Source organism: Thermobia domestica, chromosome 4 (genome assembly GCF_964235325.1).
Source record: "Thermobia domestica chromosome 4, izTheDome1.hap1.1, whole genome shotgun sequence".
Taxonomy (NCBI): domain Eukaryota; kingdom Metazoa; phylum Arthropoda; class Insecta; order Zygentoma; family Lepismatidae; genus Thermobia; species Thermobia domestica.
Genome location: NC_137457.1, coordinates 230596240 through 230623737, shown reverse-complemented (window position 1 = coordinate 230623737; position 27498 = coordinate 230596240). Strand labels below are relative to the sequence as shown.

Here is a 27498-nt window from a genome sequence, read left to right as displayed (position 1 = left end):
GTCTTCTACGTATGTGGCTTAGGCAGCGGTATTAAGAGACAATAGAAGGGTCTTTCAACTGTCCTCGCCGCACCGACAGGTATACAGAAAGAAAAGAAAACATCTTACTCTCGGATAGTAAAGGAAAATAAAGAATGTCCTTTGTTTCTTTAAACAAACAAAAATGAAAATGAAAATGAAAATGGTATTCACTAATGTTCATAATTATATGCAAAATTGAATTTAAAAGATTTATTTAAAAAATTAAATAAAAATGGTAATGATGCAACTGTCACAGTTATCCCCCTCCTAAGATGGAGCAGATGATGCAACTTAGTTGAAGCAGATCTCCATCCTAAGAGAAAGTTTGTGATTGACATTGCATCATGAATTCTAAGTACAAATTGAACATTACATAAAAATCCGAACCCTAATCAGAAATTTCAAAGTTCACAAAAATATTCTGAAGTACATGAAAATCCTATCCCTAATTTTGAAATTCATAGAAAAGTTGAAATACATAAAAATCCGAGCCCTAATTATTTTTAATGAACGTTCTCTGATCTTCAATCTGTATGAGAGGTCTCAGGTATCGAGTTTGTGGTCAGTTCAAGCTGCTGGACACAAGCTTATGAGGCATGTTTCAAATAACATATGACATTCTTAATTGTCTCTTGGAGTTGTTCTTTACTTTATTTGCGCGGGATACAACTTCTTCTATTTCTTCCAAAGTTCTGGCTGCCCTAGGTAACAAAACAACAAAACAACAGTATTATATAATCTTCAGCGTCTTGTATCATCGGGAAAGAGAGCATTGGTTACAGAGGGTGGCATGGAGCTTCAATTCCTCCATGTGCGAGGGCAAAGCCACTGCTCGCACTTTTGCTTTTATTCTTCGGCCATGATTCTTCTTCAGTAGCATAACTTTAAAATATAAGGAGAGTAAAATGATTAAGGCAAAGTTCCATGTCGCGACCATTCAATTGTGGGAACTTGCAAACATCTTGGTGGAATTCTCATCTGCTCGCAGCTCGTAGCTCACTATTCTTTGGCTCGGCGCGTTTTCGCAGGTATCATCACCAAGGGGAAGGGGTGCGTTGAGTCTCTGCTCTAAACGCAAAACTCCACTTCAGAGAGCTCAAATCGGGAATCCATCTCTACCGATTGCTCTGTATACAGGCACTTCTTCGTGCATAACAACAATTATATCTCCTGGGCCGGTTTCAATGCTGGGTTGCGCACATTGGTGAACATCTTTTTCCAATCTTCCTCTGTAATTTTGATTGCCTCACTTCCGGTATCTGAAATAAAGTTAAAGTAAATACGCTGGTAAACAAATTTACTTCTGGGCATTATGCATCCATATAGTTCATCTTCTTATTCTTTACGTTTATCTTCTAAGACTAGCCACTTGGATAAGAGATGCAGGTACATTCAACTGAGCTGTGCCATAGATAAAATTCTCTTATATTTCTTTCATCAGTTTCCTGCTAAGTTTTCTCCTCCGCGCTGATGTTTCAGTTTTTAATTCTTCTTTTCTTGCATTATCTTCTTGCAGTTCTTCTTCTTTACTTCTTGCATGCAAACATTGTATTTCTGGGCTTCCATTTCTTTTCATGCCATTGTGTATTTGAGGTTGATTTCTAGCAAGCTGTCACGTGACCTTGACTCGAACCTGGACCGTTGAAAGTCAATTTTTAGTTTTCCAGAGCCTGTTCAGAAGCCTGACTTGCATCTGGCTCCCTGTCGCTTTGGTGGGTGTGAATCGCGTTCTGAGGACTGGTAGGACGACGTCCTCTGCGATTGCTGGTTCCTCTTTGCGACACTTGTTGCGTCCGGATTTCTCGAATTTCGTTTGGCTCTGTAGCCGCGGAGCTAGCTCGTGGACCTCGATTTCCTCCTCTGGAGTTTCCTCTAAAATATCGAGCCGTGTTGGTTCCTCTTCGTGGTCCTGGTCGTATATCCCTATGTTCTAGGCCATTTTGTACTGTTTGCTCGTCCGGTCGTGTCATGGCTCTCCCTCTTCTACGGTAGGGGTGTGGACGCTTTCTTCTTCTTCTTTCTCCACGGGAGTTTCGTTCTGTGCTGACGGTTGCTTGCACCTGCTGGATTCTCCTGGAACCTTGCACTGCACCACCCCGTTGGCCTCGCTGAGCGTTTCGTTCTCGTTGCTGGCTCTCGATGCGATCCAACTCTTCACTGTCCCACAATATCATGGACAGCTGTTCTGTGTCCTGAAGATGAATTCCGATTAGTTGTCGCTGTACCCGAATAGGCAACATGTTCTTCACATTGGACAACACCTCGGTCTCCGACATTGTCGGACTTAGCTCCTTGAATGACTTCACCTGCTCCCAGAAGAATTCTCGGAGCGATTTTCGGGAGTCAGGGCGGTATCGGGTGTTGCGGAGTCGAGTCAGCTTTCTCTGTATTATGGCTTCACTCTGGAAGTTCCTGAGGAAAGCTGCTCTGAAATCCTCAAAGGTCCTGAACTGGTGTAGATGGTTGTCGATCCACATTTTCGCGGCACCTCGGAGGATTCGTGGAAGGATTGTGAGGAGTTCGGATTCGGCGATCCCATACAGCCTACAATCATCCAAGAGTCGCCCTAAGAAGGTTGAGGGCAAACTAGCATCTGCATCGGGGTCGAAGGTTGGCAGCTCGTCGATTTTTGGTGCCCTTAGAAAGCTTCGACTGCTGCCGTGCGTGTCCAATGATCTCTGGGACTGCGCAGTGTCCCGTCCTAAATCCTCGCCAATGACAGATGCATTCAATGGTGGAGGTGAGGCAGTTCGACTTCTTGAAGTCTCTCCTGTATTTGTAGTGGGGTGTGCGCCGGTGCTTATTGTTTGACTCTGGCTTTGCATCCTCTGGGAAATCTCTTCTTCCAATCTGTCGACGCGGTCGGCCATTTTTCTCTTTTCTTCTTCCTGCACCTGTTGCAGCATCGCCATTTGTTCCGCATGGACAGAAAGTTGTCTCTTTACATTTTGCATGCCTCGCTGCAATTCCTCTTTGTCTGCTTTAGCCTGATTTTCCTGTTGGGAATGCATTCTTCGGACATCTTCTAATATTAATTCCTGTCTCTGTTCAATTTTCTGGGCGAGCCGTTCTTCGGTCTTCTCCGCCTCCTGCTGGATTCTCTCCTCGAGCAATCGAAGCTGTATGTGATTTTCTTCTGCCTGCATATCCAACCTTTCAGCGAGTTTGGCAGCTATGGTCTCCTCCATGCGTTGGCATTGCCGTTGTTGCTCTTCTCGCAACTTCTGCATTTCCTGTCTCTGCTGTTCTTGTTGTTCTTCTTGTAGCCTTCGTTGTTCTTCAAATTTCCTTTCAAGTTCTTGTTTTTGCTCTTCTCGGAACTTTCTTTGTTCTTCTAGTAGCTTTCTTGAATCTTTTCTTCGTTCTTCTTTTTGTTCATCTAACGTCTTTTTGAGTTCTTCTTTTTGTTGATCTAACTTCTTGTTAATGTCTTCTTTGTGGACATCTAACTTCTTGTTCTGCTCGTCTAACTTCTTGTTGATGTCTTCTTTTAGATCTTCTCGCAGTTGCTGCATGACTGTCTGCAGCATGGTGAGCATATCATTATTCGCCGGGTTTCTCTTAGGATCGCCTGTCTGCTCTGTCCTTGGCGTTTCTTCTGATGCCTGAGATCGCCTTTCCTCGGTAGACGCCACTGTTGTGCTTAGGACACCACAAGTGACACATTCCAGATTGGAAGATGATGGGGTTCTTTCTTGCTCCCAGACATCTCTGCCGCAATCTGGGCAAATCTGTTGCTCTCCCGTGAGCATCTTGGTCCTTAGTTCTTCTGTCTGTGCCCGCAGTCTTGGCATCTGAAACTAAAAAAATACGGCTTATGCGCCGAATTATTTTTGCACATACAAAGAAATATGTTTAATAATTGCTAATTTAATTTTTAAAAACAGTATTCTTGAGGTATACTAATGAAATGTTAAGTTTCGTCGTTTGTAATGGTTCACACACACAACACGTTGATGTTATTTATTTATTTATTCATGAAATAAGCCTTAGTGTACGATAGTTTGCAACAATTCCAAAGCATAGTAATTCACACTTTACATCATCTTCTCTTAAAATTTACTAAATGCTATACTTAATCTACATTAGTGTTCATACATTTCTAGCTTAATCCTATACATACTGAAAATTCAAATGATAAACGAATATATGCACACCTTAAATATAAACTAATAGAAGAAAAGTTATTTCTATGTAAATATATATATACGAATGGATATCTTATAAACACATGAATGGTAACGGGTTCGAGTTGATTTCAGCAACTTGTAGTTATTACCCTATTTCTATTTTCCTCACCTGGTTACCTTATTTTTCTTCTTTTTCTTGTTCAATCACCCATTTTCAATACATATAAATTCTGCAAACTGTATATTCTCTATTGCTAGCTCAACGTAAACGTAACTTACATTCTTCTGGCTGAAAAAGAAATGAAATTGGAGGGGAAAAGAACGTTGATCGTTCCTAGAAGTACTGTTCAACTTCCGTTGAATGTAGTTCGATTCCAAAGCTCATTATGTAGCTGATAATAATCTTAGCAAGAAGTTACTTTTTTTTAAAAAAACAGTAATCGGTTCCCTACACAGGTATGGAGAATAGACAAACGGTTTGCAAATTTAAAAACGGATTTTAATTTTTTTTCTTCGAGTCCTTAAACGGTAATTGAGTTCTTAAAATAATGGAGTTCTTTGAAGCGTATTCGTTGAGACTGTAAAGTAATTATCGAGTAATTATCGTGTCCCATTTTTGAATAGAAAACACGGGAACTTCGGAAGAAGGATGCTTTTAAGATAGGGGATGCAAAGCTATTCTTCAAGTGCTGCATAATCCTCAAGTAAGTACGTATTGTATCTGTTTGTAGTCTATTTTTATCGCATTTTAAAATTTGTTTTCGTTTGCAAATCGCTATGGCGGAACATGTGCTTAGCCTACGATATTTGTCCCTGCTTCACCGCGGTGACGTCACACTACTGCTGGAGAAAGTGGCTACGCAGAAACAGCGAGTTTTGAAGGGACCTGTAAAAGCGCGGAACAGTAGGGTCGACGGACCTTGTCCAATAGGTATCTAACCCAATATCCTTTGTAAACGCCGGCAAATGGACTAATAAAATGTAAAATAGACCTTATTACAACTTTGCCTAAAGTATGTTGTTAAATGGTATCGCCGCTGTATTGGTTCGGACTTTGACATAAACCGCCGCGGTCGGTGTTTTTGAGAATGTAAACAAACAGAATGAAAACAACTTTATTACTCAATGAATAAAGTATATTTTTAAATGGCGCCACATTATTAGACGTTCCGTCTTTTGGTAAGAGCCGCTTTGCGTGTTTTATTGTTTCGTCTTTCCATTCGTTACAAAAATTGTGATCGAGCAACACGTCTCTACCGCTGTCTTCCTAATTTATACAGTAATGTCAACTAAAAAGAATGAGAAATGAGTTTCGTCACGAAAAAAATCTGTTACCGCTTAAAGTGAAAATAGAAATGCTTGATCGTTTACGCCTTGGAGAGTCGTTTGCATCCATATCACGTTCATTCAATGTCAACGAATCAACTGTACGATCGATAAAAAAAAATCCGAAGATAAAATAAGGTCGTCTGTAGCTTCAACTTCACTGTCAGCGAAAATTGTTCGTGATCCAGCAATAGAAAAAATGGAAGTGGCGTTGTCATTATGGATCGAAGACCGCAACCAAAAAAGGGTGCCCCTGAGTGGTCCAATGGTCCGGGAGAAGACAAAGCGTCTTTACGCTCATTTTAAAGAACCTGATGGTAGTTGTAGTGGTGAATGTACAGATGGAAGATTTCAAGCATAAGACGGTTGGTTCAATAAATTTAAGTTGAGACAATCATTGCATAACATTAAAATCGTTGGAGAAGCTGCATCTGCAGACATTGCTGCAGCAGAACGATATCCAGAAGAATTTGCAAACTTAGTAGCTGATGGAGGATACAAATCTGAGCAAGTATTTAATGCAGACGAAACTGCACTGTTTTGGAAGAGAATGCCAAATAAAACATTCATTTCTAAAAGCGAAAAGTATGCTCCTGGATTTAAGGCAGCAAAGGATAGAGTTACACTGCTGCTATGTTCTAATGCATCTGGAGATTGTGTCATTAAACCACTGATGCTTTACAGATCATTAAATCCTCGGGCTTTAAAAAATCAAAACAAGGACGACCTGCCAGTGTTTTTGGCGTGCTAATAAGAAAGCGTGGGTTACAAGCGCTATTTTTTGTGTCTGGTTCCAGAATTGTTTTGTTTCTGAAGTTGAAACTTGTTTTAAAAAACAGAATTTAGACTTTAAAGCAGTTCTAGTTTTGGACAATGCACCAGGTCATCCTCGCGAACTTGAAACTATGCATCCAAATATAAAAGTGACTTTTTTACCTCCCAACACGACGGCTTTCCTTCAACCTATGGACCAAGGAATAAACCAGGCCTTTAAGCTCTATTACATTGGACGAACCTTCAAAATCGTATTGGATAATATGGAATGTAATCCTGATATGAATGTTATGGAATGCTGGAAGAAATTTGACATAGCAAAATGCATCGCAAACATAAAAGAATCATTGGAAGAACTGAAGCCACACACATTGAAGTCATGCTGGAAAAAACTTTGGCCTGCTGTGACTGCGGAAAATGAAGAATGTGTGCAAATTCAAACATTGACTGCAAACATAGCCGAAATTGCGAATGGAATAGGACGAGATGGGTTCGAACAGATAGACTCAAGTGACATTCAGGAATTGCTTGAATCGCAAGATGAAGATTTGACTGAAACCGATTTGGAGGAAATGTTAAATTCACAGCCCATTGAAGAAGAGGCTTCAACAGGCACTGGAAACGTGACATTTAATATGAAAAATCTTAGTGAAGGTTTAAGAATTTCAAATGAGCTTTGTGATTTCTTTATGAAAATTGATCCGTCTGTGGAAGAAGTCTTATTTTTAAGAGGCAAATTGCTAATGCCACTCTGAATATCAGTCTGAATTGAAGGAGCTTTTAAAAACTGCCAAGCAAGAAAAAATTACAAAATTCTTCAAACCATTGCCTAAGCCAGAAGATAATAATCAATCAATATGGTCAAAAACTTCAATTACAGTAAATTGCTTATATATATATATATATATATATATATATATATATATATATATATATATATATATATATATATATATATATATATATATATATATATATATGTATGTATGTATGTATGTATTTGCTTTTTTATTTTGTCACCTAGGAACGTATCCCATATAAATTACCATTCCGTATTCACGGTTTCTGTATTCGCGGCATATTTATGGAACATATACCCCGCCAATAAAGAGCTTTTACTGTACTGCAATTGGTAAACGGTGCGATTTCAGGGACATTTGTCCTCAAAGGCTCACACTTCTTTGCAGTATCTCAACATCGAACAGTGTTTCTCCTTTCATTTTCATGTGGAACCCCCTTTCCTCAACAGGAGATTTTCCTGCGACGCCACAGCGTTCCTCATTATCGCCATGAGATTCCGCATATTCATTTTGGTATCCACGTGTGGGTTTTGATCGTTGTATACCGGTGAATTACAGAATGCTTCTACGTTATTTTTGCATCACGGTTCGAAAAGCGAATCGAATGACTGTTCCCACGTTATTCACCGACATGAAATTAGTATCTATACGAAATTTTGTGCAATTCGGACGTGTGAGATTGGGACCATTTCCTTGTTAGTATTGCGTGTAACTTTCTTATGCACATATGCAACAGTGTCACAGGACTACTTTTGCTTACTACTGAAAAAACATATGAAATGCATATGTTCGAATAGTTGGCGGAAGCAGCATATTATTACTATTATTTACATACGTGATACTAACTTATATTCTTAAACCTCCTCTGAACCTAGTTGATGCTGTCATTGTGAAAATACCTAGACAATGTGTATTTTCTCAATGTTCCGTAACAAGGAGCAATGAACTCATATGTTTGATACACTGAAGGCAATAAATACAATCATAAAATATTTAAGGAAGCTATTTTCTTTCAGTAGAACACTTTTATTACCATACCCATCACCAATTTTAAACTCAGCCATCAGGAGAGATAGTTTACGCAGTGAACACACCCCATGATTTAATATTGTTAAAAAAAAATAACGAGACCGTAAAGCTCTATCTTAAAACTGGGGAGTGATGTCAACCAATAATAATATACATCATTAGGAGATCTGAAAGACAGCATACAATGTCTCATGAAAATTGGCTATTTTTAAAAAAACTAAAATTATATATAACATGCTTTCGCAAGATTAGAGAATTTCCTTTGCTTAAATTCACTCCAAAACAAATGAAATGAAATTAATAGTTTAACGTTCCACGATTACACACAGTAGTAGGGGCCCTCTATATTGAGCAGAGTCAGCAAACATATTTGTGACGTCATAGATCAAAGGTCAATGATCTTGGCCCGGGTTACTTAGGACCACCCCTCTAGATTTTGGCAGGGGTACCTTGGCCCACCCTCTAAATTTTGGCAGGGGTACCTAGGACTACCCCCTTCAAACTTTGGAAATTGCAAAATTTAAAAATTGGGTATGGTAGCTTAGGACCATAGTATGCACCTCTATAAGTATTGGAGGTCCACCTCGTTCCCTTTCATGGGTAAAAAATTGCCAAAAATTCTAATTTCGGAGGTTTTTGACCTAATTTATCCCTTGATGAGGTCTTATTACCTTATATGGTTATGGGCGTATACAGGGGTCCATTCCCTTTCATAAGACATGGGTATATTGATGCACCCCTTTAAATTTTTGGGAGGGGTATCTTGGCCCACCCCTTCAATTTTGGAAATTGCCCAATTTAAACATTTGGTATCATAGTACTGGACCTCAATATGTATCATGATAAATTTGGGGTGGGCATAAAAATTTCAAAAAAATTTTCAAACAAAATTTTTAAACAAATATTACGTTTCACGGTTAACTGTTAAACTTTGTCCGGTTTTTAACTATTCGATTAACAAATAAACGCTTTTTGATCATATTTATCAGTGAGTGCAAAATGTTGAACGAAAGAGTTCAAACCAAGATCTTTAAACAGCAATCGATAAATGTTAAACAAAACTTAAAACTGAATGCAGCAAAGATTTGAAAATCATCAACCAATCAGACTGCGTGAAAGATACTGATCAACCAATCAGATTGTACGAAAGATAGTGATCATCCAATCAAATTGCATCAACAATAACTTTGCCAGTGTCAGATTACATCGCCTTGTGACTAAATTTCAGTGTTGTAGCATGTATTGCCTTTAGACTATGAGTCATAAGATTCAATAAGGTTAGCTATCAAATTTCTAAAGCTCAAGGGCAAATCAACCACCACCAATGATCTTAGACTATGAGCTGTGACTAAAGTTCAAAGTATTGTTTCAAATTTCGCGCCTTGTGTTAAAATTTTGTTTATCACAATTCCCAAATTTAAAGAATAGTCCTACGTACCTCTCTCGATATACCTGGCTTAAAATTAACCATATCATTATATGTTCAATAAGGTCAATAATGTCCTTCAATTGTTTACCTTAGCAGATCCAACTGTTTTCTAGAAGTGTGTACTCAAACTTAAGAAGTGCCACAACAAAGGAAATGGTTCCCTGTACACTACCTCATCAAGGTCAATCACGTTGTACATCGTATTGCTTACGTTTATATTTTATCCCTAGGCGGGAATAATCAAAACTAATTACGTAATTTCATTTTGACAATTCTCAAATTATCCTACAAAGTTTCAAAATACCAATGTCCTGGACCCACTAATCCCATCATAGGTCAATAACTGACCACGTGATCATACTAATATTTGACAATGATTTACCCAAAGAATAAGATACCATCCAATTTTAAGAACAATTACCAATTATTGATTTAACAATAAGAAATGTACCCCTCCCAAAATTTAAGATTGGTACACAAATACACCTGTGTCTTATGAAAAAAGTAATAAATTCTGTACTCATTTAATAATAAAGCCGTATCAAGAAAGATAAAATAAGTCAATAACCTTTAAAATTTGAATATTTGTCCACAAGAGGGACACCTACTTGTTATTTGATAATTCCTAAATTTAAGAAATGGTTCTATGTATCCCAACAATATTTAAAAGGGATTATAAAAATATAAAGGTAATAAACCTCTGTATTCATTCATCCTTATCAATGGGAATAAATTGAGCCAATAATCGAACACGTGGTCATACTAATTTCTGGTAATTTCTACCCATGAAAGGTAACGAGATTTATAATGTATATATTAAGAACCTATAATATTATACCAAATTGGGCAATTTCCTATCTTTAAGGGTGAGCCAATGTACCTCTACCAAATTTTAAGATGAAAGTATCGATGTTCTCATGCCTTACAAAAGAAAATAAACCACTGAACACATTCATATGTTCATATAAGGTAATAAAACCAAATCAAAGGGGTCAATAACCTCCGAAATTTGAATTTTTAACATTTTTATCCATAAAAGGGAACAAAAATGGACCACCCAAATTTATACTAATACATATTAGGGTCCTATAGTACTATATTAAATGTTTACATTTGGCAATTTCAAAAATTTAACGTGGGGGGACCAATGTTCTACTTCAAATTTTTCAACGGATGCACCAATGTATCTATATCTTAAAAAATAGAATAGATCCCAATACATGCCCATATAATCATATAAGGTAATAAGACCTCATCAAAGGGGGGTCAATAACCTCCGAAATTTGATTTTTGGTAGCTCTTTACCCATGAAAGGGAACGTAATGGATCACCCAAATTTATAGTGATAAAAATTGATGTCCTATACTATCATAACAAATGCTTATATAAAACAATTTCCAAAATTTAAGGATGGGCCAAGGTACCCCTCTCAAATTTTAAAAGGGTGCACTTATATACTTATGTCTTATGTAAAATAATTGACCCCTATACATACCCATATAATCATATAAGATAATAGGATCTCATCAAAGGTGATAGCTTAGGTCAAAACCAAACACGTGGTCGTACTAATTTTCGACAATCTTTTACCCATGAAATGGAACGAGGTGGACCATCCAAATTTATCATGATACATATTGAGGTCCTGTACTATAGTACCGAATGCTTAAATTGGAGAATTTCCAAAATTGAAGAGGCGGGCCAAGGTACCCCTCCCAAAAATTTAAAGGGGTGCATCAATATACCCATGTCTTATAATAGGGAATGGACCAATATACATGACCATATAACCATATAAGGTAATAGGGCCTCATCAAAGGGGATGAATTGGGCCTAAAGCCAAACACATGGTAAAACGTATTGCTTACTTTTATATTTTGGCAATTTGGTACCCCTAAAAGGGAACGAGGTGGACCACCCAAATTTTTAGGGGGCTGGCTTCCGGGCTTAAGCCCTCCCGAAATCTTACTTAGTATAGTAAAGTAAATGAAATATCTTGCAGCATTTTCACATTTCCAGGCAAAGCCCTCCCCCCGAAAGTTAGCAAAGCCCCTCCCGAAACAAAATCGTAAATACGCCACTGATAATACATATTAGGGTCCAGTACTATGATACCAAATGTTTAAATTGGGCAATTTCCAAAATTGAAGGGTTGGGCCAAGGTACCCCTCCCAGAAATGTAAATGGATGCACAAATGTACCTATGTCTTATGATAGGGAATGGTCCCCTATACGTGATCTATAACCATATAAGGTAATAGGACCTCATCCAAGGGGATACATTAGGTCAAAACCAAACACGTGGTACAACGTATTGCTTACGTTTATATTTTGGCAATTTTGTACCCCTAAAATGGAACGAGGTGGACCACCCAAATTTATCATAATACATATTAGGGTCCAGTACTATGATACCAAATGTTTAAATTGAGCAATTTCCAAAATTGAAGAGGTGGGCCAAGGTAATCCTCCCAAAAATTTAAAGGGGTGCATCAATATACCCATGTCTTATGAAAGGGAATGGACCCTTGTATACGCCCATGTAACCATATTGGGTAATAAGACCTCATCAAAGGGGATAAATTAGGTCAAAAACCTCCGAAATTTGACTTTTTGCCAATTTTTTACTCATGAAAGGAAACGAAGTGGACCCCCAATACTAGTAGAGGTACGTACTATGGTCCTAGGCTACCACACCCAATTTTTAAATTTGGCAACTTCCAAAATTTAAGGGGGTGGTCCTATGTACCCCTGCCAAAATTTAGGGGGTGGGCCAAGGTACCCGTGCCAAAATCTAGAGGGGTGGTCCTAAGTAACCCGGGCCAAGGTCATTGACCTTTGACCTATGACGTCACAAAAATTTTTGCTGACTCGGCTCAATGTAGAGGGACCCCTACTACTCACATCGAGGCTAAGGGAGACGGTGATGTTGAGAAATATAAATGAATGCTCTATCATTGACTCATCCCGGCCCCAATTCGAAACAAGAGTATCACAAAACTATAGAAGTAAATTTTATGTTTCATAGCATTCACAGAGTTCAAAGAAATTTTAGCGGGTTTTAATTTGATGGAAGCTAAATTCACTTCTTCATTATTTATCATCTGAAAAACCAGTGAAGATAATTAGAAAGTCACAGGAAAAATATACACCATATTCAAAATCAGAGCACTACTATCCATTTCATAAAGATAGGCCCCTGACTTGGCGGTGCTGCCGTGACGTCCAGTCCTAACTTATATTACATTGTCGTACCTCGTTGGAATTGTTGGAATGTTGTCTTTTCAATACTTAAGACATACAAATTTTCTTTGTACTGTGTAGTGAGAAAAAAATAGAAATTAATGAAAAAGTGCGTATTTTTTCGTACTTTTTTGGTAAATCAATGTTTATAGGACTATATCTCGGAAAGGAGATAACATAAAATAATTTCCTGTGCACCATATGTAGATGCATATGTTACCTGTAAGTTCTGAAAATTTCATTACTGAACACGTAGTAGTTTTCTTGTTATTCAGTAAAAAGTGAGACATCATTATCTCTGAATTGCTGCGGTGTATTAACAATCTTAAAAAACTTTTAGAAAGATCTTAAAGTAGCTTTTTCAACCAAACTGTTTTGACTTGTTTTAAAAGATAAACAATCACAAATATGACATTATGATTTTCTCAGCTTTGCGCCCTTCGCTATCGTAGTTTATACGGAGTGCTACGTTGCCACATTTTCCTGGCGCGTATACACTCTCAGACGGACGGGTACTTAAACTTGTCACGCACACTGTCCGGCACTTTTTAGATATATTTTTAAAATTTTATGTCTCCACAGATTTTAAACCAATTTCTTAGAAATTAACAGGATATACAGAATATGTGCCAAATGTTCAAAATTAGAAAAGCGAACTCTTATTTTGTTTGGATTTGCATGTGATGGTCTTCGAAAATTTGTTGCTTTTTGTCAGTTTTTCACTTACTGCACGCAGTACAAAATACACTTGCACAGAAACAAATACAAGCATAAACTTTATTATATGATACAACCTTAGTTGATATGTAATATTGCGTTTACACTTCACAGAAGATCTGTTCCACCACTTGACAGACATATTAATAGCTCTTGCGTAGTTGATTTGTAAAAATCGCGTAAAGCTGGCTTCCGTGCAAGGCTTATGTGAATAATTAGTGTAAAAAGTTCCTGGTTTTTAATTAAAGTAACACGCTTTCATTTAGAAAACAACGATTTTTGTTTTAGTATTTTTTCTTTTTCTCAATCTGCTGTTTTGCGTATTGATTCATAACTTTTACTACTATTCCTGGGAGAGCTCATGTAGTTTGGATTTCACGTTAATCAGTAGGTCGACGTCTCATATAGCCTCACTGCTGAACAGGACGTTCAACTCAAAATCAATTCAACTCTTTTTTTTTTACTATAAAACTTCATCGGTAAAAACAGCTGAAACACTTTATATGCGGAATACTCTGTAGATAACCCAGCATTTTGATCAATTCCCGGGATACCACTAAACAGGGGTTTTGCATTTACTTGAATTTTATCGCTCCAAGCTACATCAGAATCTGTCTTTGAATAGGAACGACACGTTTTTTTCTCTCTTTCCCGGCGCAGCCGCAGGTTCACTTGAAACAGAGTTACTATCTTGTTCACTCCCGAATACGCCACTGAGCACAGAATAATCAATGTCATTACTATTCATTACTAACTCATAACCGTCTGAGTCGGAGTCATTCATCAGTTCTGCAATTTCATTATCGCTAAAAATTTTGCCTTTTCTTTTTGTAATACCGCCGCTCGTAAAGGAATATCCATATATATATATATATATATTTTAATCAAAAACCACGACATATACTAAGGAAAATATAAATGCCCATTCGTCCGTCTCATTGCAATGAACCCATATGGTGTGAGTGCATGTCTAAGTTTTTGACGCCTACGAACCGAAGGGAAGTGTTGAAGGCGTAATCAGTGCAACGTGATTAGACGCAAATACAGCCCTCGTCACCTACACATTGCATAGTTTTCTTTCGTTGAAAGAAAACAAACGACCCATTCTGTGTTATTGTATACTTTCGGCAGGGGAATTGATCGCAGAACTTGGGTGAACACGTGATTGCCAAGGATACATTTCTTTTTAACCTTTAACATGTTCGTAAGCTGGAAAGTGTGTATACGGATAGATCTTGAGGTAAAAATGGAGCCATTGTTAATAAGTGTACAGGAAGATAACAGGAGCAGCGATGAGTCAACAAACCCATTACGAAAGTGAATGAAGTAAATAGATTAAGAGATGAGTTTTTGGATGTTTTACTTCGTTTTATTTCGATTAAATTGAGATGTGTAATGCATTATTATTATTTTTATGATGTTGTGAAAGGTTATAATAAATACTTTTTCCTATTACATTCTTATGAAGTAAGCTTCGCGCTACAAGCTTCCTGAACGCGACAACACTGCACGACAGCGTTGCCGCATTCCACTTACTGTATGCTGTTTCTTCATATAAGCGCGGGGAATTTAAAGATTGGGCTGCAACATGGCTCACCGCTTAACGCAGAGAACATGTTGAAGTAAAAGAATTTTTTAAAAAAATAAATACTCTACAACTAAACCCTTTTTTGTTAATAGTTCCAAATATTTGGAACACTAGACTTCCAAATTTTCGAGCAGTGTTTTGTACGTTTCTCTAACTACCATGGTAAAGGAGATCAGAGCGTCGTACATTTGTTTTAATTACACAAAAAGTATCAAGTGATGAAAATTGAAATTCTCACAACTTACAGTTAATGGATGCATCTACATATTGTACACAGGAAATTATTTCACGTGATCTCTTTTCTGAGATATAGTACTATAAACATTGATCTACCAAAAAAGTACGAAAAAATACGCACTTTTTCATTAATTTTTATTTTTTTCTCACTACATAGTACAAAGAAAATTTTTATGTCTTAAGTATTGAAAAGACAACATTTCAGGAATTCCAACTAGGTACGACAATGCAATATAAGTTTTGACTGAACGTCACGGCAGCACCACGAAGTCAGGGGCCTATCTTTATGAAATGGATAGTAAGTTGGATGCCTCAAAGAAATTAACGACACATTGCATCAAAACGGAATAATTTTGATGAAAATTATGGGGAGAATTGTTCTATCATGTTATTTTAAAATATGGGAACTTCGATTTCAATGTATCCCTGGTGCAACAAAACACAAGTATATTCCTCAAAAAGAGTTACGCACATTTTGTGTGGAAGGTCCGGATTCGGTGTCCCCGCTCCCCGTGCCCCGTGCGTAGCTTCTATCTTTTCATACTAAATTTAGGGATATTTTTCCAATATGAGCGATATTTGACATTAGTTAGAGGGTTTTTTACAAGTGAGAACCTGGCAACACTGTGGGAGATAAATAAAGAATCATATTTAATTTATGATTGAAAAAAACAAATAAAATTGGAAAGTAAGTAGAAAAAAGTATTATTTTTTAAAATTATTTTCATTATATGACATAATGTAATTTAGGGTTCACTAGACGATTGTACCGAAAACAAAATTTGGCCTATGTTTAGAAGAAGGGGTCCAGCTCTTTTCTCTAAAAAATGTTACAATTTTGATAATTTCTGTTCACATTCGGTTAATTTAAGGTAGGGAGGGTAGGTTAGGCTAGTGTAGTTTATGTTATATTAGTGTAGGGGTCCCGTATAATTTTCCAAAAAAAATACTAGAATTTCTCTTATTTCTAGCAATATTAGGTTAGTTCAGGTTAGTTTAGCTTAGTTTATGTTAGGTTAGATTTGGTTACGTCTAAGTACTTGCATCACTCATTTCTCCTGTAAATTTTCTGTTTTTTACGTGCTTTTGGACCCAAAATTTATTGGTAAAATACGATGTAAAGAAGAGTGTGAATATAAGTAATTTCGGCATTACTCGTGCAGACGGTTCTATCAAATTTTCACATATTTCTTACATTTCCAGGTTAGGGTAGAGCTTTGTATTTCTTTTAACAGAGCATGCACTAAATGAGGAGCTTCACTACTACTTTCAGAATGATTTCAGCAGGTCTCAGTATCAATACAGTGTACACAAATGACATGAAAACTACAGCATATATTTCGAAGTGGGGGAGGGGGCCAATATTTTGCTTAAATTTTGTACTTTCTTGCTAAATTTTCTGTATTTTCTTTATGGTTTAGGTAGGTTAGGTCAGATTAGGATATTTATTGGGGAGTTAGTACATAAACCTCGAACGAACTTGTGCTAGGTGGCAACTAAAAAGCACGAATGCTACCTAACCGAGTCAGGGCAGGAGCGTAGCAGGGGAACCCGAGAGGAGCGAGGGGTGTATCCGTAGGGAGCAGGCGCGTCAGTGACGGGGGACACTCATAAACGAGGATAGTGGAAAAATATATGAAATATCCGCAATAACTTTTACGTGGTGATTTTACCTGATTTTGGCCCGCCAGTTCCAAAATTATCCCAAAACTGTAATTCATAAAACATGAACCAACTGGTGCTCTGTATTCTATACAAAAGCACGAATGCTATGTAATCGATTCAGAGCAGGAGCGTAGCAGGGGGTCTCGAGTGACAGCGAGATGGTGTTTGCTGAATACAAATGCATAATTCATAGAATTATTACGTTTCCCCATTCTCAAAATTTCATCCACTAAAATCAGTTTCTGGAAAAGAAAACGTTTGAGTTCATAATTAGTCAATGACCTGCTTTAAAAATTTAAATTAGTTCTTTATAAATTGAAATATATCCATGGAATTTCCAGAGTTAGATGAAGAAGGCATGGGCGAGTGTATCTCAATATATTAAGACCAAACAAGACTTATTACCTGTTCGTTGGCAGGCATAATTCATCTCAAAATTAATAATATTTTTCGGTGGGTGTAGGAAAAAAGCTCCTAACTGAACTATAGAGGAAAAAGTGACTTCAGCATACACCCTCCATTCCAAAAGAAACCGAACTTTTGAAAACAAATAGTACCACTAGTGCCATCTGTTGTAATATTTTACCGGTAGATGGCGTAGTCTCTCATTGACAACTGGTATAAATGTCATGACATTTGGATGCACGGCAACAAAGTTATTGCGTTTCAACTTTCAGTGTGTTGTGTACATCGGTCGGAAAATGAGTTTCAAACAACGAGCTGCAATTGAGTTTTGTGTTAAACTGGGTAAAACTTTTAGTGAAACGCACCAAATGCTACAAAATGCATATGGTAATGAGTGTCTATCCCGTACGCAAGTTTACGAGTGGTTCAGGCGATTCAAATCGGGTAGAGAGACGCTGGATGATGACGAAAGATCAGGCCGTCCCAGAACCGGATTATTGGAAGAAAACATCAAAAAAGTGCGTGAATTCATCAAACATAACAAAAAATCGTCGGTGAAAGTTATTGAAATGGAATTAGGCATTCCTCAAACAACCGCATTTTGAGCGAAGTTTTGGGCCTTAAGAAGGTTAATTCGCGGTTTGTACCACACAAACTCACCGAAGACCAAAAAGTTGATCGAATTGCGCATTGCAAAGACATCGTTAAAAGCACTCGGCAGGATCGAAACTTCTTGAAATCGATTGTAACTGGTGACGGGACGTGGTGTTTTGAATATGAGCCCGAAACAAAGCGGCAAAGTGCTGAATGGAGAGCGCCGGATAAAGGAACACCCAAAAAAAGTCGCTTGGTGAAGTTAAAAGTTAAGGTGATGCTGATTTGTTTTTACGATTCAAAAGGAATTATCCACAAAGAATTTGTTCAGCCCGGCCAGACAGTCACTGGAGAGTTTTACTTGGGCGTCATGAAGCGTTTGCTGGCAAGAATTCATCGTATTCGGCCCGAATATCGCGAAATCGGCAGTTGGACTCTTTTGGACGATAATGCACCATCACATCGTTCGCGACTTGTAACTGAATTTTTGGTCAAAAATCACGTTATTCGGTTGCATCATCCGCCCTATTCACCAGATCTCGCTCCGTGCGATTTCTATCTGTTCCCGAAACTGCATTTGGCGATGAAAGGAAAGTGGCACGCATCGATTGATGCCATTGAGAAGGCGACGACCGCCGTCCTAAAGACCATTCCAATAAAGGACATGGAGAAGTCGTTTGACAACTTGTTGGAGCGTGCAAATATGTGTATAGATGCAGAAGGGGAATACATTGATTAATAAAAATGATTTGTTCCAAAATGTACATTGCTTTTTTGTTTTTTTAAAACATTCGGTTTCTTTTGGAATGGAGGGTGTATAAGTGAAGTTTGAAATAACTCACAAGGGAACATCTTATATTGATAGTAGCATTGCCCAATCAAACAATGCACAATCGATAGAGGAGTGAAGAAAAGTGAGAAATCCAAATTTTTACGAGCCGACACCCAAAAACACAGGAGATACATAAGGAAAGAAGGATCTAGAATCATGTGAAGATAGCAATGCAAAATATACACTGACACAGACAGAACTTCAAGATGATTAAAGTAATCAAAACGACATTTACACAACAGTATAGTAAGCAAATATTGTACCCACAAACATGCTTAACAACATCATATGTAATGCAGTGTTGCCAACTAAGCACAAAATGAGTTTTGTTAAATAGCACGGAACACAAATTATAACATGTAGAAAATCTAATTATGAGTAGAAACATACCTGTGCAGTCGTATGTACAGTGTTGCCAATGTTTGAAGATTGCCTATATGAATTCCTATATAAATCTCAGATTTAGAAGAGTACATACAGTACACGATTCGAATTAGTTGAAACCAAAATATGAGACCGCAAACAGGAATATAATCACTGACGTACAAAAATAACGGACGAAGCATGTGTCGAAGCATTTTTACTAAAGGAAAATGTCAGAATTGTACCAAAACACAGCACATAAGCTGAAATGATCCATGCTCTTAGATGACCAAGTGGTCCGCAAACATTGGCAACATTGTATGAAGACTTCACAGGTATGTTTCTACTCATAATTAGATTTTCTACATGTTATAATTTGTGTTCCGTGCTATTTAACAAAACTTCATTTTGTGCTCAGTTGGCAACACTGCATTACATATGATGTTATTAAGCATGTCTGTGGGTACAATATTTGCTTACTATACTGTTGTGTAAATGTCGTTTTGATTACTTCAATCATCTTGAAGTTCTGTTCCCTTGTCAGCTAAATATTGTATATATTAAAAGTCATTGCAAAATTTTGAAAAATACCGGAGCAAATTTTAACGAAAAGGCCATTTTTTTCTCTTGTACCGAGGGACAGAAATTGTTGTACCTAGGGACAATGCTGTATTCAATGATAACTATTGTTTTCAGCGACTAATTCATTTCTTTCAAAAGTGATGCAATAAATGGGCAAATGCATGGCTGATGTTGCATCCAGGGAAAACAATTGTAATTTATGAAGTAGTACAATTGGTCGGAAAAGCATTTCCGCTTGCTTTCACACTAAAGAGTTTTCTAAGGCCGGAATATTTCCTTTCAATTTTGAAAATTTTATGAATCTGATTTACTGTCTTCTACTGTAACAGAACAGTAATTTTGAAGCTGTACTTGAAGAAAAAGCGAAAAGAACGTAATGAAACTGTCAAATTTCTTTCTATTTCCTCAGATAAACAAAGTGGCAATCATGCTTATATTTATGCTCTCTCAAAATGAACATATACCAAACGCATATAGCCGATTAAGCTGCAAAAGATGTTAATAAGAATAGGATTACCTACGATGATCCACAACAACCTTCATGTAGTTATGAAGTTAACAAGACAGTGACAGTTTCTTCTTAAATACTTACTTTAACCGAATAATGTTAATTTAGAATGCCGAGTTATGAGCTGAGTGAATTACTATTATTATTACTTTTTTATTTCAGATCTATTAGTTCTTCGAATATCATCATGGTTAAAGCCAAAAAGTTCGTTCTTGTAAAACATTTCGATGGTGAGCCAAAGGAAAGTGATTTACAGCTAGTAGAAGAGGAACTACCACCATTGAAAGAAGGAGGTAAGATTTCGTCACAACCTTAGATATTTAAAATGTTAAAGTATCTCCCCTACGTCCTCAGACACTGGATGGACATCACAATGCCAACACCATCTGGTGAATAATGGCGTGCTGTAAATGGTAAAAAAGAATACAGAACGAAAAAATATATATATAAATAGTAGTTAAAAACAAAAATTGAAATTAGCAAAGATAAAAATACGTATATTAGAGTGTAGTGAGGTTGGGTAGTATAGACGATTATGACTTTGTGAGTGATTTGCAGATATGAATGTAATGTAAGTGTAGCCTCTGAAAGTACATAGTTTGCACCTTCCTTGTGAATATCTTCAAATCGTGCACCAAGACTCTTTCATGTGCTTCAGATGAAACATCCGTCCGCGAATCGCCTTATGGTATGAACTGTCTATAATATCGTACCTCATTACACTCAATCTCTCTCTAGTGTACCTAGTTTTATCTCTGCCAATTTTTACTTTTATTTTCTAGTATTTATTTTCACATTATCCCTCATTACTGTTATTACCTTTTTAAAAAAATATTCTTCCTAAATTGTTGTTCGTTATAAATTTCGTATTTTACGATTCCTGATTTATTGTAGTAATCGTTAGTATTATTATTTATATAATTTTATATATATACTAGCTGGGGGCTCCGCCCCCAGACCCCCAGGTTTGCTCGGTGTACGGCCTCGCATTTCTTATCTATCGCCCTTTGAATCAACAGTGAATTTCGTGAACTTGCTCTTCATATTTTCTACATTTGCCCATCCGGGGGTTTCGCTCCCACACACAGTCTTTACTCGGCCTACGGCTTCGCATCTCTTGAACCCACAATTCTATCGTTTATTTTCCTATTTCAACTGTCTAAATCATAAGATTTTGTATCCCAAGAAAACGCCCATTTAAATAGCGTGGAAATTTCTTCGTCCCCCTTTAGACCCCTAAAAAAAATTAAAATGTTCACTTTTGGCAATTTTCCTGTCAATTAGTCCTGGAAGGCTACAATCATGCGAAATTTCATCATTCTAATCTGCCGGAAGTGCCTAAACATTTTGGAGTGTAGAAGACGTCCCATATAAATAACATGGGAAAGATTTTTCAGTTCTCCATAAAAACCACTCTACGGTTGGAAATTTTTATTTCTGATAATTCACTTAGGTAACATTAACGAAAACGTACACACATACCGAATTTCAAGTTTTTATTCCAATTCTAAATACTTAAAATATGAGATTATATGTCAAAAAAAAAAAAGGCCCATTTAAATAACATGCGGAAATTATTCATCCCCTCTTTAAATCCTCTAAAAATTAAAAATATTCAATTTTGGCAATTTTCCTGTGGATTTGTCCCGAAAACCTACAATCATATCAAATTTAATCATTGTAGCCCTACAGGAAGTGCTCAATAATTTGGGGGAGTAAAAGGTGTCCCATATAAATAACATGGGAAAGATTTTTCAGTTCCCCATAAAATTGGATTTTTTTATTTTTATTGATCTACTTAGGTAGTGCTAACGAAAACGTACAAGCATACTGAACTTCAAGTTTTAATTTCAATTTTAAGTACCTAAAACATGAGATTATAGGTCCAAAAAAGGGTCCATTTAAATAACATGGGGAAATTTTTATCCCCTCTTTAGACCCCCTAAAAATTAAAAATATTCACTTTTGGCAATTTTCCTGACGGTTAGTTTCGGAAAGCTACAATCATGTCAAGTTTAATCATTGTACCCCTACAGGATGTGCTCAATAATTTATGTCAGCTCATGTACTTTTATATATAGTTATGATATATGATATATATAAAATATATATATATATATATATATATATATATATATATATAGGGTTGGCAAAAACCATGGTTTTTATTGAAAAAACCAAAAAACCATTTTTTTTTTTTTTTGTTTAAAACAGGTTTTTCTTTGTTTAAATAATTTACTCTATGCATTTATATTAGATATGGACAGAAATTAGTTTGTTTCGCCTTGGTGTTATTATGCAACAACAAGGTTATGCTGGAAGGGGTCACATAAGCTTAAAGCGGAATCCAAACCGCTTCTCTGCTTACATCCAAGAGAAATTGTCCATTTGGACACGAAACTGGGACTAATTGGTCACAAATGCGATTGCCGACTCACTCACGAAGGACTCTTGATAAAAATATGTTGTACTGATCTTTACATAGGCCTACTTGTTAAAAATAATTGTCAAGTCATTTCAGAAGGACAAAAAGATAAACAGTTACACAAGTAAAATCATTATACAGAATTATATATAAATCGGGAAACTCCCGCCTTAGCCATTGGGAAAATCCTGTTATTTAAATGTATTTGTGTGTTAAATTTTAAGGTCACACGATTTAAACATTTTTCGTTCTTTTTCTTTTTGGTTTAAACCAGCCAACCCTATATATATATATAAACTTCTCTCTTCATTTTTTAAATCTTTTTTATCAATACTCTTACCGTCCCATAGTCTTATCTTCCTCCACTAAACTGTCTCCACTTCATTCTGGCAATTCTTTTATGTAACTGCATTTATATGGCTCCCATTTGCACCTACAACATATCTGTCTTTCTATTCTTCTTTCCTCTGCACTTCTTGCCGTTCCTACCTGATGAAGCTTTTAGAAAAGCGCTTATAGCGTGTAATTTTGTTTTCAATGTGTATTGTTGAGTAATTTGTTATATAATATTCCGATCTCCAATACGACTTATTTAGCTTTTTTTCGTTATTGGAATGGAGAGTTAGGGTCTAGTGTTTCACAATTATAGTTGAATCGTGTTTGTCATACTAAGACAAAGATTAATAGAAATTTAGATTTATAGCAATAAAGAAGTATGGTATGTCCAAGGTCAAAGGAATTTTACGCTGTTTCCAGTTGTTTTTTGCGTACATTTTTAGATCATTTTGCTTTTGTAATGTTTATTTAATTTAAACTATATAAAATATATACAATATTTGGTAAGTTAATAGTTACTTTTTACATCTTCTACTCGATAATTATAGTTTTTACGTGATCTTAGTTCTAGTTGACAACAACGAAGTTATCAAAAAAACATATCGCATTCCTCGTAAATGCGAATAATAACAACTTGGTATCCTTGAATGTAGAAAACATGTATATCTCGATTTCATTAACTTCGGTCATGTACTGTACTCAGAGTCTGTTCACAAAACAAAAGAATACCTATATGATGAAGTAGATGAAATATTGAACCTCCCCTTGGAGTTTCTGAAAAACAACGTTTTTCGATTTTTGGCAAATGGTATTACAGAGTGACGGATTAGCTATTGGAAACTCCTTATCCTATTTCTTGGCAAATGTAGTTCTGAATCAAATTGAAAACAAAATTTTAAAATAACATCTAAGTAACAAAAGGAATTAAAATTAACAGCAGTATAAGTTTCTGGACTTGAAATGCTAACAAATTGGACATATTTACTGAAAAGATGCGGCACGCATTCAGTATATACATGCAAATTCAACAAACTTATATAAAGCTATAACATTTGGAAGAATTTCTTTCGTTGAGCCTTAATTATTTGTTCCAATGATGACGATAGAACCACTGAAATCAACTTTTTATTAAACATTGTGAAGAAAAATGGTTACAAGATTTGATATTGCGAAAATGGCTCATCATCATTCAAAACGGACAATATTAAAACAATATCATAAAATATATAGACATGCCTTTATTTCAGTAGTTTCAAACAAATTACAAAAAAATTTCAAGAAGAGTAATTTCAACGTATCATTAGCGCCCCAAGCATTAAAAACCTCGTAACAGATCATAAAAGCGTCTTCACCAATCCACTTGATTCTGCATGTATCTATGAAGTCTTGTGTACAGGCCAAAACACTTACATAGGTATCACAGAAAGGAACACACACACGCTCGCACTCACACACACACACACTAAACTCAAAGAATGTTTTTCAAATTCAAAATATAACGATGACCCAACATTGGACCTTGCAAAATACCTGAAAGGTACAAAACATAACATCGAAAAGTAAAATTGATAATAATAATAATAATAATAATGCATTTATAGGAAGACGTTCAAGCATACAAGGCTTTTCCCATTTGAACGAAAAGACCAGAATTCGCACATGGGCACTTGAAAAACATTGGAATAACTTCATTGATACTGTCAAAGTGTAAATGTTTAATTTGCATATATTCTATTCGCACTAAAACTCTTCCTACCTATATCTTGACATTACTCATAGGTGTTAGCAAAAATTCTCTTTTTGTTGAAAAAAAAAATCTTTAAGTTTTACGTTCCACGGGCCAACTCTTTTTGTTGAGGGGGATACGGTGGCTCAGTGGTAGAGCGTTCACTTCCGGTGCTTGGGGTCCCTTGTTCGATCCCAGCTCGCGCCATGTGGACTTTGTGGTGGACAAACACCGTGCTCGTGGGTTTCCTCGGGGTACTCCCGTTTCCTCCCACTTTCTTCATTCCACTATTTCATTCATTTCTAATCATCATCATCTCCTTTAGCCTAACCGGCATAAGCATGGGACGTAAAACTCAAAGATTTAATTTAATTTTCATTTTCTCTTTTTGTTGTAATATATATCTATAATAATGTAGAAGAGCTAAGTGAGTACCTTTTAAGTTTACTGGTGTTTATTTCTTTTACTTTATATTTTTTACATTTTATTTTGCCTTCTTTCTTATTAGTTGTTCATTTTATATGATTCATTATTTTCTTATTTCCATAGTACTTTATTATTTATTTATTATCCTTTTATTACAGAAATATTAACTGAAGCAGTTTATCTAAGCGTAGATCCTTATATGAGGTGAGATATAGCAAGAAAGAATAGGTTTGTGAATTTTTGTGTTTTAATTTTTGCGATGATCATCAGAAGTTCTTTAGTTTCCTTCAACACATGTTCGAATTCATTTAATTTCTCTATTTCATTATTTAAAAGAAGGAATAAGGCATAATTAAATTAGTGTATCGATATTAAATAAATTCCTTTTCTGGTATTCCACCCATGATTTATTTAACTTGCGTTCCAAACATAATGACTGCGTTCATTATGAAAGCCCTACTAGTTGGTAACATTTACGATCAGTTTTACACGGGGCGAAAATATATGGCAAAGATCATCTTCAAGAAGAAACAACTTAATTTCAATTGTGCTTTTGTAGAAAGTGGTTAATAAAAGAAGGTATCAATAAGGTAATAAGAAATCCTTAAAATGTAATAAGAAACATAATTCAGATAGAACTTCGGAAGAGAAACAAAAATTAGCATTCAAAATACCTCTAATAAAATAGATCTTTATTGAATACATATGGAATAACAAGAACTGACACGCCATTTTCAAAAATCAGACAAATGCTACTTTCCGTAAGATTTAGGACGATCAGACACCCTGGGTTTTTATTCAATTTGATGTGAATTTATCCTAACTAGAGCACACAAGACGCAGAATTAAAACCAGATGTGAGGATTAAAACAAGATATATGCGAATAAATCAGCCAGAGAAGCAGCATTAGCGCAACATGTTGTATAAGAACAGTATAAAATTTTGACTGAAAATGTATTGGTTATATGCAGATCCACTCTTGGATATAAGATGTTATTAAGAGAACTAATGGAAATAACATTACATAACTTAGAGGAAGGTTTAAAATTAAGTCACAATATGAATGTTTTATTACAGTTATAATAATAAAAAGGAAGAGAGCGCAAATAATAATAGTTAAGAAAACGGTTAATATAAATTTGAATTAGACCGTAAATTGTAACAATATTTGTTGTTGCCCAGCTTTATTCTATAATTCAAAATAAAGCAATATATACGTGTCGAGTCCTCGTCTGAAGTCACAAATTGCACTATGTGGTAAGGCGGCAAATAAAGAACCATAGATTAGATCTACCAATTTGTAAAATAGTTATATCGATTCTTTCCAGATGGCAGCTGCGACGTTGCCACATTGTGAAATTATGATTTCCCATAGCGGCTGAAGGACGCTCCGGAGGGCATACCATCATATAACATTTTCGCTTTATTTTGGCATGTAGATTACTGTTCTGTGATCCGTGGGCGCCATTTTTAGAACACCTGATATATACCTAGGTATATATATATTGTATAAATAAGAATGGAATAGTTCAAAATCTTACAAGAAACTTTACGTAGCTGTAATTTCAAAACGCGTTGACATGTCAAAATAAAATTTGGTATTTTTCCAACTCTATATGAACAAAAATTTCATCTTGCACATAAATGTATGGTAAATAATTATGAGGTCTAAATAATGTGACCGTATAAATTCTTTGCACTTGAACAGTCTTCTTTTGAAAGTCTTTTTGTTGTGAAAAACTTTCGCAGAAGTTTTTTGTTAGAAAAACTCATGCAATTTTGTGTTAGTTTGTACTAATTGTGCTAACTTCTAATAGACACTGTGTGAAGATGGTTTATAACCTTAAGTCAAAGCTAAACGTTATTTGTACGTTAAACTTTATTGATTGTAGTCTTCTTTAACCTCCGTGGATTTATTAAAAAAAAAAAAAAAAAAAAAAAAAAAACTGATTTATGTGAGATTTCATAGCAATAAAACACTACCTTCCGCAGTCTCAGTTGTCATAAAGCTTTGTCACCCCCAAACCACTGTCAGAAATATTTGTTTATATTAATTGAAACAAAGAAATCTCCAATCGGACATGTTAAAGAAATGACCTACCGTCTTTAAAATTCCATTGATGATTTGGCTATGTGACTGAACATCTTGTTCTTTACAGTTGCATCCTGTTGGTGTCCGCCCCATACAGTGTGGGATCCGTGAAAGCATGTTCCTAATAATATGTAGCATCTACGTATAATACTTCCTAGTGGTCATGTCTGTTGTTTTATGCTACCAGAAAGCTGATATCAAATCCCATGACAACGTAGTATTTTTTGGAGCACGATACTGGCTCTAAAA

General features: G+C 36.0%; 1 protein-coding gene across 3 annotated transcripts in view; it reads left to right on the top strand.

Annotated features, from left to right (window-relative positions):
- Positions 1–27498, top strand: part of LOC145683896 (prostaglandin reductase 1-like) — a 124521-nt gene that overhangs the window by 41744 nt on the left and 55279 nt on the right. The window contains exons 1-3 of one of the 3 annotated variants that reach the window (XM_081755550.1): positions 15836–15982; positions 20406–20536; positions 25315–25360. In XM_081755550.1, the coding sequence (XP_081611676.1) occupies positions 20431–20536; positions 25315–25360 (152 nt within the window). In that variant the 5' untranslated portion in view covers positions 15836–15982; positions 20406–20430. Of the gene's footprint in view, positions 1–15835; positions 15983–16076; positions 16167–20405; positions 20537–25314; positions 25361–27498 lie in introns of those variants that run through there. The other 2 variants (XM_081755549.1, XM_081755551.1) reach the window with 2 other exon arrangements.